Source organism: Ambystoma mexicanum, chromosome 4q (genome assembly GCF_040938575.1).
Source record: "Ambystoma mexicanum isolate Mex_15411 chromosome 4q, UKY_AmexF1_1, whole genome shotgun sequence".
Classification (NCBI taxonomy): Eukaryota; Metazoa; Chordata; class Amphibia; order Caudata; family Ambystomatidae; genus Ambystoma; species Ambystoma mexicanum.
The window spans coordinates 494,520,324-494,534,893 of record NC_090928.1 but is presented as its reverse complement, the minus strand read 5'-3'; the positions used below and the strand labels follow the sequence as shown (position 1 = coordinate 494,534,893).

Below are 14,570 nucleotides of genomic sequence, written 5' to 3'. Positions count from 1 at the left end.
TCCAGCAGATTGATGTGCTCCTGGCATGGGGACCACAGTCCGCTCACCTTTCCGGGGCTAGTCATTTGTGGCCTGGGTTGACGAAACAATGCACCTTAAAAGGTTGCCCTTCACGGACCACCATTGCAGGTCTCTGGACGCACTCCGACCAGTAAAAAGTCTGATGTTCGTCCCTGAAACTGCATCCACTGCAAGCTCAGAAGCCAATGCAGTGACCCTATGCGCAGGCAGGCCTTTCGCACCAGAAGGATGAAGGAGGCCATCAGACCTACAAAGCGCAGATAAGCCGAGGCTGACCTTTGTCTGTGGCTGGAAAACCTGGACCATCTTGTAAATGTTCACCACTCTGTCCTTGGGCAGCAATCCCAGCCCATGCTAGTGTCCAAACCCGCACAGATAAATTGGAGAGACTGGGATCGCAAAACCTGCAACTTTTTGAAGTTTAGCGACAAGCCCAAACTGTGCACTAGGTTGCATGACTGGTACAGGTATGCTAACACGTTCTGGTGAGCAGGCTCGGATGAGCCCGTCATCCACACAGGGAAAGATATTAATTCCTTCCTTTCTGAGGTGAGCCGCCACTGCTAGCAGCTTGGTGAAAACCGTGAGTGCTGAAGAAATACTGAATGGTAGGACCTTGAACTGGTAGTGACAGTCCCCTACTTTGAATCTCAGATACTTCCTGTGCTTCTTGTGGACAGGCACATGGATGTAAGCATCCTGGAGATATAGGCAGACTAGCCTGTCATTCACATTCAGGGCCTGGAGATTCTGGGATAGAGTGACCATCTTGAACTTGTCCTTGCGCAAGTACAAGTTCAGAAGTTACAGATCCAGGATGTCTCTCAGACCTCTGACCTCCTTCTGCACCAAAGTAGGTTGAGTACCAACCCCTGCCTCGCTCTGAGCAGGGCACCAGTTCCATGGCCCCTTTTTCCAGAATCTGACGGATATCCTCCAGCAGGAGAGGTTCTGGAGGTAAGGGTTGGTGACATGGGGGTGGTCGGGAGGGCGAAGGGCAAAAGGAAGGCTGTATCCCTGCTGTATGACCTGTAAGGCCCAGGCACCCGAGGCGGAAGCCTTCCATTATTTGCCAAACAGGGATATCTTGCCTGCCACGTACTGGACTTCAATGTCCGGGCGCTTCGCTTCGTGAGTATGCGGCGGTCCCAGTCTCCGGTCGGCAGCCTTTCGAGGACTGACTTCCAGCCTTGGTGAAGGTTAGCTGGTGCACGATGATCCCTCGTAGCTCGGCAAGACGTCTCCTAGCCAGGTCCTCTTGGATCAGTTCCTTGACAGTCATGCAGCTTTCAGATTAGCGAAGGACATCAGCAGCAATTCTTCTTCCAGCAGGCTTCAAGGTTAAGCATCAAATATCAACTTCAGCTTCTGAACAAATTCTAGCAGTGAGCGGTCTCCAGATACACCGTTTGGTCTCTTAATCATTCTGCTGCGTCACACTCAGGCAACCAATCATCCAGAAGGGCGGCAGGCCGGCAGCTAATCAGGCTCACACTGCATTCAGGCCATTCTTCTCCATCCAGACACTCACAACACGGAATGTGGATACGGACAAGCACTCTGCCATTCAGCACTCCACACTGCATTCATACCACTTTCGGGCAGGGCTGTCTCGGTCATTGTGTCAACCACCAGATACTAGACACCCATAACATGAAATGCGTTTTCGTCACACACTTCATTCATCCAGGTCCCACCCGACGGGCGTACCCACACATAGTCATTGGGAAGGCTCTGGCCAGTCTGGCCTGGACTTCCCCCACAATACCATATATGGAACTTCCACCCAAAAGCCAGTCAGGAGGAAGGGACAGAGTCAGGGCTTCCCGGGACTTCGGGAAAATAAGGTAACAGGCGATAGAAAGCAAGAGGCCACAGGGGCCATCTTCTTTCCTATCGGGAATCAACTGATTCCAATGGCAGGGCCTGGGTATCCCAAAATGGAGGATACTCAGAGCAACTGTCAATTTCAGCATGGAGCTGCCACCAGCCCATACCCTGCTCTGTGGGCCACCCACAGGGGTCCTAAAACACACTAGGAGTACAGGGTTGTACTCCCACCCATGGGTCCCATAAGGGTATCCCAAGGGTCTGTACACCAAACCAAAAAGAGGAAGAGCCCTCTTGCAAGGAAAACAAGACAGAACATACATGATAAAGCAATAAAGGACAAGGATACGGAGGCCCTGTCCCTCCAATGCATTTCCAGCATCACAGTCTAATAAACTTGGACGTCCCCAGCCAAGAAAACCTGCACAAGACCATGCTTGTCACCATCGTTCTTGCAAAGCAGTCTGCAGTATCCAGACCAGACTGCAGTATTTGAAGGGAGGCTTCCTTGCCGTCTTTGATGAGGGCTTCAGAACCTTCCTGCATCTCCCCTTCAGGGATGTGTTCTGATGTGATGCCTCTGCCATGACCGACCACATGCCAAAGGAGAACTTGGCCACAGCACAAGAAGCAGTGACACCGGAGACCAATGCTCATAGAACCAAAAATGTTTCTTCCTATGCATCCTGAATTGTGCTCTCCCTGTCAGTGGGCAAAGATGGGAAGGAGGTGGTTTTAAGGTTCACCATCAGAGCCTAGACTACCAAGCTCTCCGGGGAAGCATGGTGTAAAGGACCGGTGGGGGGTGTCTGTACTTCTGCTCTCTATATTGTAGAAGAGAGGCACAGAAGACCCCAGCCAAGATTCTCTAGTACGGTAGCAATGGACGAGCAATCAAGGCCTAGCTTCTCAGGAGGTGATGCAGGCTGGTTCTTAAGTACAGTGTAGTCCCCAAGCCCCCACAAAGGAATGTCCACACACTGTATTGGTTAGAACACAGTCTTTATATAATCAATATTCAAGGTTATGTACACTTATCATAATAACTCACTTTGTACTTAGGAAAATCAACAATGGCAAATATATACAACTCTAAAGTGGTATCACCCTTTGTATTAGATCTCATTAAAGTGCATCAACAATACTGTAACAATGTCACACAGATCAATAGAGTGAAACCAGCAATAGAGAGAGGAGAGAAAATAAGATGGTTGAGCAATAGGCAGAATACTGGCCCCTACCACTAGACAGTTCTGTGTGGAGATCCCCCCCCCACCTGGGCAACATGTAAAATAAAGATATAGCACAAGCCCAGTCCATAGATTGTTCTGCAAGTCTTATTCCCTCCTATAATGTTTTTACCCCCCCAATGTACCTGGCGGAGTCGAGTTCTTCGAAGAGGCGTCGACAGATCCTTCTTGAGCGACCCCCTTTCAAGCGGGAGTCACGGATCGTCGAGAGGCGTCGAGAAGCGTCGAGGAACTCGGCGTTCGGCGGTGGGGAATCGACGGCCCTTCTTGCCTTCCCTTTCAAGCGGGAGACACGGGGCGTCGAACGTCCGTCGACAAACAGGGTAGAACGGCGTCGATGAGGCGGCAGCTTCGTCCGAGCGGTGCTCGTCGGCGTAGGAGCGTCGGCGTCCTGCAAGGCAGAGGCGTGCGGGGCACCTCGGTGACAATAGTTCTGGACCGCAAAGATTGTGGAGACGGAGGCCCAGCAAGGGCGTCGAGTCGTTCGAGTCTTTGTGGTCTTCGGGTGGCGGGAAACCCACCGGCAGGTTTCTCCTCGGCGCGTTGGTCGTCCTCGACTTTCTCCGGCAGGATAAAGCGGTCGACGGTGCGGATGAGGGAGTCCTTCGATTCGAATGTTCTTAGACAAAGGAGCGGGCGTCTCCGGTCGTCGGCGGCACGGCGTCAAGTGGTTCCCACGGCTGGGCAACACAACTTCGACGGGCCTCCAGCGGTTACACAAACCTGCGAACCCTGGTCGACGACAATGGACTTCGACGGCGTCGATGTCCGGGTGCTTCCCTTCGATCTCCTCGGCGGTCCCGTCTCGGGTCGGCAGCCTTTCGAGGGTCTGACTTCCAGGGCGCTTCGGCGAAGATGTAGCGGCCCTCGGATCACGGGAAGAGGGCGCCTTACCAGGTCCTCTCTCGGGTCAGTCTTCGACGATTTCGGCAGCCTTCGGATCGGTCGAAGCAAAATGCAGCAGCAAGTCGTCTTCTTCCAGCTGGACGTCGAGGATCAGCAGTTCCAGTTACTCTTAGAGTGGAGACTCAGCTCCAGAACGCTTCTGAACAATTACCAGTGGTGAGAGGTCCCCAGGTATACTATTCTGTCTCTCATTCACACTGCTGGCACACACTCAGCAGCCAATCATACAGAAGGGCATTCATGCAGTCAGTCAGCCAATCAGGCACACAGTGCATTCAGGCCACACTCCTCCCTTTCAGACACTCACAACAAGGAATGTGGATTGGGACAAGTACCCAGCCATTCAACACTACACACTGCATTCAGGCCAGTTTCGGGCAGGGCTGTCTCAGTCTTTGTCTCTCATGCCAGAAACCAGACAACCACAACAAGGAGTGTATATTGGTCACACACTCCATTCACCCAGGTCCCACCCACAGGAGGTACCCACAACATACAGTCACTGGGAAGGCTCCAGTCAGTCTAGCTGGGCCTTCACAACAACACCATATATGGAACTTCCACCCAACAGCCAGTCAGGGGGAAGGGACAGAGTCAGGGCTTCCCAGGACTTTGGGAAAACAAGGTAACAGGCAATAGAAAGCAAGAGGCCACAGGGGCCATCTTGTTTCCTATCAGGAATCAACTGATCCCAATGACAGGGCCTGGGTATCCCAAAATGGAGGACACCCAGAGCACCTGTCAAATTCAGCATGGAGCTGCCACCAGCCCATACCCTGCTCTGTGGGCCACCCACAGGTGCCCAAAAACATACACTAGGGGCACAGGGTTGTACCCCTACCCATGGGTGCCATAAGGGTATCCCATGGGTCTGTTCACCAAACCAAAAGAGAGAGCTGCACTGCCAGGAGTCCCACATGGACTCCTGGGCAGAAAACACGACAGAAGACACGATAAAAAGCAGTAAAGGACAAGGATTCAGAGGCCCTGTCCCTCTGATGCATTTCCAGCATCACACATGGGCAGAAAGGAACATGGGGTCTGAGGGAGCCGGCCAGTGCTGCTTTGGCAGGTTGTGGTCCACCGTGAGAACTGAAGCTGGTTTGGCCCATAGTTCTAGCACTGGCCCCTCTGTTGCCTGATTCAATGGCAATATTGTATTCTTTTTAGGACCCTCGTCCAGGATGTCAGTCATGTGATACTGCACCTACGGACGTGAACAGGCCGACAGTCCTAAAGTGTTGACCACCTTCACCATTAGATGCTGGAAAGCGGCCTGTGGTTCGCCCAGAGTGGCGCAGGGAGCATATCAACCTCTGGCGAGGTGTCCAGGCCACCTGCCTCCTGCAAGTCGGCCGCCAGGTCCACCACTTCTCCTTGTTCTCTGTGTAATTCCTCTGGGAAGTGTCTCAGAGGTCCTGAAAGAGACAGGATGTTCTTCCTCATCACAAACATCCCAAAAACGGGACATGTATCCTCTCCTGGGGAGCTGGAGGAATTATCTTGCGACTCTGGGGCGCTACCAGGCACTAACTGCACTGTAAAAGAGGGCCTTTAGGTCAGGGGACAGACAGCCAGAGATAGAACGTGGTGGCTCTTAGACGCATAATTGTCATGTCTGCTTGCAGAGTCCTTGTCGGCTCATCCAAGCCCAGTGGAATCCGTCAGCTTGGCCGAAGCCATCAGTGGCAGTGCCTTTTTTGCGAAGATGTCGAGCAAGTTCAATCTGAACACCTTCCTTTGGGGTAGAGGAGTTGGTAGGAAAAGGTACCTGCAGGGCCTCTTCTTCCCGGGTGTCCTTGGAATGATGCCTTTAACTTCCAGAGGATCTCGACCTATTGCAGTGTTTTTCCTTCTTTTTGTCTTTCCAGGATGGGTCCATTCCTCTTTGCCACGGTCCGCGCCCAGCAACCTCGAACGGTCCCCACTTATCACCATTCTCCGAGTGGAAGAAGGTCAAAGGTTTTGCTTCGCGTTCTCAAAGTGCCTTCGGGTGCATCGACTGGCAAAACACAGTTCTGCGCGAAAGTAGTTAAGGCAAATGAGGTGCAGAACCGAAACTGACATTTGATGCCTCCAATCCAAGTCGGATTCGGCATGGCAATGAATTCAAAGAGCGTGAGAGAAATATTTGATAAAACTAACAAGATTTTGGAGCGGTGCTCCTTACGCAAGCTGTATATATACTGGCCTGATGTCATGTTGGGCACAGGGCGCCTAGAGGAGTCAGGCGGAGCAGCACTCGCTCCCTGGCGACGAAAATGTTTCTGAAGAGCAGCTGAGCAGGGAGATGGATATCAAAGATGAGGAATCCTTGAGTGGATAAAGTCCATTAGAATTGAAAACTCTTTGCACCCGCTAGCATACAGTGTTGCCTGTCCTCAGCGCTCCAGATAGTCATTTGAAGTGCCAGTATTTTACTCCCTAGTTTTTTAAGGTGGGAGTCAACTCCATTACCAATGGGGGTATTTTTTAGATTCGTAAAAATATATCAACTCTAAAACAGATATTATAAAAGATTTTTCAAGCAATTAAATGTTGCAATTACATTTTAGTTTCTAATTTCAGAAGTTAAAATCTCAGAACCATATTGAATGCCTTTCCAAATTCATATTAGCACGGATAAGCAATTCATTAAAACACTGATATGTCAAGATGTTGCTTTTTACCCTTCTGTGATCAAGCTGGGAATTATGAAGTAGCACAGGGGTCATGTTCGGATACAGTTTCAGCATAACACCAATCTCTCTGCAGAGGAAGAAAAAAAAACATCTTTGGCAACATATGGGGAAGATGTCTAAACTGCAAGATCCATAATCTGTTTTTCAACCAGGAAAATCATTTCAAAACGTGTCCATGGTAACATCAGTCACTTCAATATTTATGATGTCAGGAACACAATTGGTAGCACGTTTTCATCCTTTGCAAAACACATAAAAGTGAGGGAATGGAGCAAAACATACAGTATTACTTTCAATGATGTTTCTCTTATGGACAAATACTTATTTTTGCTTGCTCACTCCTTTTCCTTTATTGCTCTGCACATCAGTCTCTCATACATTCTCTTGCCCTCTTACGCGCTTTCTCAAACTCTTTATTTTTCCTTTAGTCCTGTTCTTTGGCTCTGTTGCTCTCATTCGCATTTACTAAACTTTCTTAATTTGCTCTTCGCTCGTTCTTTAAAACTCACTATTGTGTTCTTTCTTCTACACCTAGGATTATTCATATTGTGGTGTGTGTTATGTAAATTGCCACTATTACATCAACTTGTGGAATGTTATAAACAATTTAGAGAACACACTATGGCCAACGAGGCAACCTAAAGGTGATGGAGAGAAATCCTAACAGAGGAGAGGGAGCAGTAAATCTAGGTTCTTTGTGCAAGAAAAAACAGCAGTTAACTATACAGAACTCAGACTTGGGTGTGTTTTTCTCCGGTATTTAAATTGTGAAAGTATTTAAAATTGCATTGCGAAACAGGTCTTTTTCCCCACTATACAGGACTCCGGCATTAAATTGCATTGTGAAAGTGGTGCCTTTCTGTGGTTTAGCAAACTTTTCAACCATTATCTAAGCTCCTATCGTCGTGTCCAATTGTCTACTTGTCTAGTCTCATTGTCTCGTCTGCTTGCGGCCACCCCTTCCCACTTCCTTCCTCTTCTGCTCGCCTCACTAAATGTGGTAGGAAGAAGTTTAAAAAGAACATCCTGGTCTCCAACCCGGGCCTCCCTATCGCTGATACCTATACCAGTGCTTCCTCCAGGCAAACCCTCACCGACATTCTCTTTGTCGTTCCCTCGCCAGACCTATGGCCTCCTTCCACTCCTCTAAACTCAAATGTTTACTTGAATGGTACCATCTTGGTCCAAAGCCCTCAAGCCAACCTTCTCTTTGATAGACGCTTCCCGCGCCTCATCAATTTCCTTTCTTCTCCTGCTATCCCCTCTCTCCCCTCCACGGCTTCCTCTCCTGTCCCTGCTGTCTCCTCGTTGGCTACCTTGCCGCCTCCCCCCCGGGCTTCTTCTACACCTCAGCAGGGCGTACCTCTGATTTGTACCCCTTCCCGGAAGTCTTTCAAGGACGGCAACCTTCTCCATATTGCCACTCTACTCTTGTTCAGCTGTGAAACACTCCTCTGACATCAGCCGCCTCCTGGAGGAACTTGACCTCGGTCTCACTGAGACATGGTTCAAGGCCAGCTCTGTCATGAGCTTTCACCCACTCCTCCCTGATGGCTACAAGATCCTCTCCGCACCCAAATACAACCGTTCCGGAGGGGGGGTAGCCCTGATCTTCCCCGAGTGGATTCCTGCCTCGGTCATTCATACGCAGTATCTTTCGAATGTCTCTCCCTCTCAGTCTCTCTCTCTCTCCGTCTCTCTCTCCGTCTCCCTCTCCGTCTCCCTCTCCGTCTCCGTCTGTCTGTCACCCTCTCCGTCTCAGTCTCTCTCACCCTCTCCGTCTCTCTCACCCTCTCCGTCTCCCTCACCCTCTCCGTCTCCCTCACCCTCTCCGTCTCCCTCACCCTCTCCGTCTCCCTCACCCTCTCAGTGTCTCTCTCAGTGTCTCTCTCTCATATCTATTGGCCACCTGGTCAGATCTCCTTCCTCTCTGAGTGGGCAGACCTCTCCTCTTCCCTCCTGGTCTCAACAACTCAATTCCTCCTCCTTGGAGACTTTAACATCCACATGGATGCTTCCTGTCCTTCCTATGGACTCTTTCGTGACCTCTGTGACTCTCTATTCTCCCCTTTGGCCTGACTCGCTCTGCAGGGCACACTCTGGATGTTCTGAGCTCTTCAGTCCTTCTCCTTTCGATCCCTCTCACCACCCCTCTCTCCTGGAGTGATCACTTTCTCCTTTCCTCCCAGCTCACCCTCTCTACCCCTCAGGCCAAGCCAACTCCATCACTGCCACCTACCTTCTTGGTTATCTGACCCATGAAAGATGTGTCAGTTGTGGCTTTCGCTGCCACTTTCTCGCCCCCTCATCCCCCCCTTAGCTGACTCACACCCTAACAGAGCCATTTCCATGCTCCACTCTGCTTTATCTGATACTCTCGATGTTCTTGCCCGTCATGAGGATCCGCTTGAAGCCCAAAGCCAAATGCAACTCTTGGTACGACTCTGACCTCATCACCGTTAAACGCAAGTGCAGGGTGGCTGAGAGGCAATGGTGTGCTTCCGGTACATCCTTTGACAAACTGGCATGCCGCCTGTTCCAAAAGCAATACCGGCTCTCTGTCCGCACCAAGAAGAGCCCACATCCAACCCCACGTCTCTGCGGCATCTAACAACTCGGCCGAACGCTTTAAAATCTGCAAGGAGCTGGCCAATCCTGCTGCAGTCTCTACCTCTCCTGTCCCCTCCCAAGCGTCTACTCCCCGTGAGTGTCTGTGTGCCCCATGCCCCCCGTGAGTGTCTGTGTACCCCCTCCGGCCCACCTTACCTGCCTACTACCCCTTTCCCCCTCCAAACTTTCCCTCCTCTTCTACTATCTTCCTACTCCCCATCCTACTTATTTCTCCCTCCTCTCAGCCTTCCCCCTCCTAGCACTTACTCCTATCATCTGTTCCCTTGACTTTTGATAGCAGCTTGTCTGTCTCTCCTCCTTCCCCCCCCTTTTTCTTCTCCCTCCTCCCCCCACCCCTGCTTTTAAAATTTGTCACTGACAAATTTGCTCAGTAGCGTGCCTTGTTCATCCCCTCCCTCCTTGAAGCGCTTTGAAACACATTGTGTATAGGCGCTATATAAATAAACAATCAATCAATCATGCCCTCTGCACGGCCCTGGCTTCTCAATTCATCTCTAAAACTCAGGACATCCTGTCCTCTCTCTCCTCTACGCCTCCTCCCTCTACTCCCTGCTCTTCCTCTGGCCCTTCTTCGGCCACCTCATCTCCCTCCTTCCTTCCTTCCTTCTCTGCCTTGCCCCTGTTCTCCCCAGACGAGGTTTATAGACAAGTCCGATCTACGAAAGTCTCGTCAAAACAGGTTCACCCTTGTTCCTCCAAAATCAACAAGGAACACATTCACACCATGGCTCCTGCTCTGGCTGACTTCTCAACCACTCCTTCGCCACTGGAGTCTTCCCTTCCCCCTTGAAGCACTCCATTGTGCACCCTCTTCTTAAGAAACCCTCTGCCGACCCTTCCTGCCCAGCTAACTATCGCCTAATCTCCATCACTCCTTTCCTGGGCAAACTCCTGGAAAAGCTGGCCATCTCCCAGCTTAATCTTCACACTGAATCTGTTGGTTGTCTCCATGACCATCAGTATGGCTTCATAGCTGCCAGAACCACGGAAACTGCTCTCCTGAACATCCGTGAAGACTTGCTCTCCAACCTTGATTCCAACACCCCCTGTGTCCTCATCTTACTTGATCTCTCTTCGGCCTTCGACACAGTCAACCCTACCATGCTGCGCAACCGTCTCCGTGATAACCTGAGTATCCGATTAGGCCCTGGCTTGGCTGACTTCTTTCCTCTCCGATCGATCCTCCCAGGTCCAACTTGGGTCCTTCCTCTCCTCGTGTTCCCCAGGGGACTAACCTTTCTCCCTGGCTGTTCAACCAATACCTGCCACTTCTTGCCCACCGCATTGCCGGTCTCTACCCCAAATTTCAGTTCTACGCGGATGACACTAAACTCATTTTCAGGCTCCCTTCAGCCACCTCTTCGTCTCTCATCTCTGACAGTCTGCTATCCAGGAGTGGTGTGCCGCCAATGATCTCTGCCTTAATGCCAGTAAAACCAAGATTCTCCTCATCGGCACACCAGCACCCTCCTTTCCTGTCACTCGCTGGCCGGCCTCTCGTGGCCCTCTTCCTGCTCCCACCTGGGAGGCTAAAAACCTCAAGGTCATCTTCGACGCCACACTTTCCTTCTCTCCTCACATCTCTGATGTCTAAGAAGTCACACTACCAGCTTCACCTCTTCAGTGGTATTATTCCTTTCCTCTACTTCCCCAAGAATCTCACTGTCTCGAGAACTCTGGTTCTCTCTAGGCTGGACTACTGTAAAAGCCTCTTTCTAAATCTGCCTGCCTCTAATCTCTGCCCTCTGCAACCCATCAAAAACAGGACTGCAAGACTTGTCCTTGGCCTTAAGCCCAGGGATCGTATCTCTCTGTCAGGCAGAATTATATGCAGTACCCTTTGGGAACACTACACACAAGTAAGACTACAAGTGACAGTACAATTTCACCTTTGGTACAAGCCTGTACTACACAGTTATAGTGGTAGCAGTAGCGGAGCAGCCAGACTTATCTCAAGAGTAAGTGAGCAGTACAAATAGTTACACAAACGACAGCAATTACTATGATTCAGGCAAACACCGACTCAAGGTTTCTAAGTAAAAGAAGATATATTCATTTACTCAACAGTTGTATAACATTTCACTATTCTAAGCAAGTTAAAAATCACACTCATAAATACACTACACCACTTCCCTTAAATTCCAGACAAGTTAAGCTTACAAAATGAAGTGGGAGCAAAATGGCACTCCAGCAATTTAAAAGGGAGGGAAAGAAAGTTATTAGAAATTAGGCAAAACCAACAGGTAGGGCAATTGAACAAGAGAGACTACAGTGAGGAGATCAGCTAGAAAAGGTTTAGAGCCAAAGTCAATGTGTCAAAAGTCTTTTGCTCAAGATCACACAGTTCAGGGTAGTTTGCAGTAAACTTTGTGGCACAGATTGCAGACGAGGTTGGTTGGTAGAAAAGTTAGTTCGAAGAGAAGGACAAGCCCTTGGTTTGGAGAAAGATTTCAAACACTTTCACTGCGGTTGAACGAAACGGACAACCGGATTTGCACAGTACCTTAAAACAGAGAGGGAGCTGTAGCTGAGGCGGACGTTCCTGGTGGTTCATGCAGGCTCACGGTTCCCGAAGCGACTGTCGGACTGACACAAAGTAGGAAGACTGGAGGGTCCTGCGCCACCCAGGGAAGAATCCAGCAGCAGAGCAAAACAACAAATAAAAGGTGCGCTCCTTAAAAACCAAGCAGGGTCCGACCTTCTTCGCTATCCTGCCCATTGTAGCTCCGTACAGCAAATTCGACCAGAGGAGGGGTCCTGGCTTGTAGTTTGGGCGAACTGGTTGGTCCCACCAGCTCAAGGGAAGAAGTTTCCTGGAGGATCTTCTCTGTCGTCTGATTCTGGCGATTCGGACCTGCAGCAGGGCTTCACTGGGCGGTTCAGTCGTGGTAGGGGTCCTCTTCTTCCAGTTCCACGTTGGTTCTTTCGTTCCAGTGGCGACTCTGCTCTTCCAGTCCCACAGACCAGCTTTTTATGCACTTTTCCCCCATTCATACAGCCTGGCTATCAATCACACAGCAGGGTGGCTGGCCTGGTGTTAGGCAGAATCCTGTGCAGTTCCCTTAGGGAACACTGCAAAAAGATTAAGACTACAGGAGTAAGCAGTAAACCCAATTGGTAGCAGTCTGCACCACCCAGATTTACCTGGTAGCTGTGGCTAGCAGTCAGACTTCTCTCAAGAAGAGTAGGGCAGTATATAGAGTATACACAATAGGGCTAAAAACATGGTAGAGCAAACAAACACTGACCAGAGCTTTGTATAAAAAGTATATAATTATTTATTTAACACACACTTTAGGCAATATACTAGCAAATCAAAAGCAAGTTAAAACACAGTCAGAGAAAAAGGCAGAGCATAAAAATAAAACAGGTCCCAAAACTTTTATGAGTTCTCAGCAAGGGAATAAAGGCAGTATATACTGTAGAGCCAAAGTTCATAGGCCAGGCCCACTTTAAACGGAGCAAAGCGAAATATGCCCAGGATCACACGGTTTAAAATGCACTAAAAGTCTTTGCAGAATGTTCAAAAGAGGTTGGGGCGATTCAAGAAGGTAAAATTACAAGGTCTGGGGCCAACCCAGTTGGAAAGCCAAGGATTTAAGGGTCAACTTGGGCAAACCGAAGAAAGGGAGGCCAGGCAGGACACAGTACCTTAAGGAGAGAGGAAGCTCCAGCGGTGGCAGTTGTTCCTGGCAGTGGTTGCAGTTTGTTGTTTCGACCAGGGGAAGAGAGGACCTCGTCGAGGAGGAAACGTGGAGTCGTTGCACTGCACAGGGATGAAACCAGCCGCAGAGTTAGTCTATAAAAGGTGCGTTCCTTTTATTTGCGGTCAAAGTTGTGAAGCTTGGCTATCCGGCCGTCGGGGTGCTTGGCACGGGCGATTCGACCAAGAGACGTCTTTGGAAGGCGAAAAGGGCGAACTGGTTGGGCCCACCAGTTCAGAGGAAGAAGACTCGTCCAGCAGAAGAGCTTCTCTTGTCGTTTGTCGTTGGGAAAGTGGTGAGTTTGTTGCAGCAGGGCTCCACCGGTGGTGTCGTCGTTGCAGATGCAGATGGCTCAGCTTCTTCCCTCTTCGGATTCTTAGGTCCTGTGGCGACTTCTGAAGTTCCAGTCCCAAAGGCCCTGCTTTTATGCAGAAAACCCCCCATTCAACAGCCTAGCTGTCACTCAAACATGCTAAGTGGTGAGCCGGGCGACTGGCCCGGTGGAATATTTCACGTGGTAACCACTGCCACCAGCCAGAAACTCGACAAGGGGGGACTGAACAGTGCCCCCTTGAAAACAGACCCAGGGGCAATATAATTAACCCCTTCCAGTACTTCCACAGTATGATGGTTTGTACTGGTTCTGTTCATAATCTAAGACTAGTAAAGTCAATGGTGACTTTACATGCCCTGGGAGACAGTAGTCAGTCCCAGGGTATGGAGTCTATGTTTGGGGGTCACTATGACACCCCTGTGTTACTGCACTGAGGGTGTTGTGTAACACATACACAAAAAATAGATGATACCCTATGGAGTAAAAGACCCCATAGCCCAAAATCACACAAATAGTCAGAGACATACCTCAAATCATGCCTAAGAGTGGGAGTAAAAAAGTCTCACTCTTAGCAGGAGAAAAAAAACAAAGCCCAAAAATCCAGCAAAGCTGCTGGGGGACTCACTAGGTTTGTCAAATTAGCCTTATAAGAGAATTCTCCCTAACACCTGGCAAGTCTAGTCCCCTTAGCCAATCAGGCAAGAGTGCGACTTGGGTTACCAAGGGAACCCATGGCAGGGGTCCGAAGATCCCTCTATCACATCCTGCCTACCTAGACTATCAGGCGCCTTAAGGAGGGCTTCTGTGCAGACGCCCGCAAAAAGACAGCGAACAAAGGAGTCATCCCCAGTTTGGCGCGCAGAGAGAAACACGAGAAAGACTAACAAAAAGAAATGGAGAATAAGCCCAGCCGGAACCAAAATAAAATGTATTTGGTCAAGCGGGTTTATGTTTGAGGCTAATATAATAGCCTAAAACATGACCATGTTTTTATAAGATAATCGCGGTAGAAACGTTAGGGTAGATACCACTGCCACCAGCCAAGTCTCAATGTTAAGGGAGCGAAACAAGGCTCCAAGAGGCACAGACAAAAAGGGATAAGAGTTAACCCTTTCCAATACTCCATGTAAGATGGGGTGTGCTGGGCCTGTGGTTTAAAGTGACTATATAAAGTTAATGGCAACTTTACCTGTTTCTGGGGGACAGTAGTCAG

At 49.8% G+C, this 14,570-nt stretch overlaps 1 protein-coding gene across 1 annotated transcript in view; it reads right to left on the bottom strand.

The window, feature by feature from the left end:
- Positions 1-14,570, bottom strand: part of PNPT1 (polyribonucleotide nucleotidyltransferase 1) — a 1,336,943-nt gene that overhangs the window by 83,094 nt on the left and 1,239,279 nt on the right. Inside the window, exon 26 of the mRNA XM_069608057.1 lies at positions 6,677-6,755. Within this exon, the coding sequence (XP_069464158.1) occupies positions 6,677-6,755 (79 nt within the window). The remainder of the gene's footprint in view (positions 1-6,676; positions 6,756-14,570) is intronic.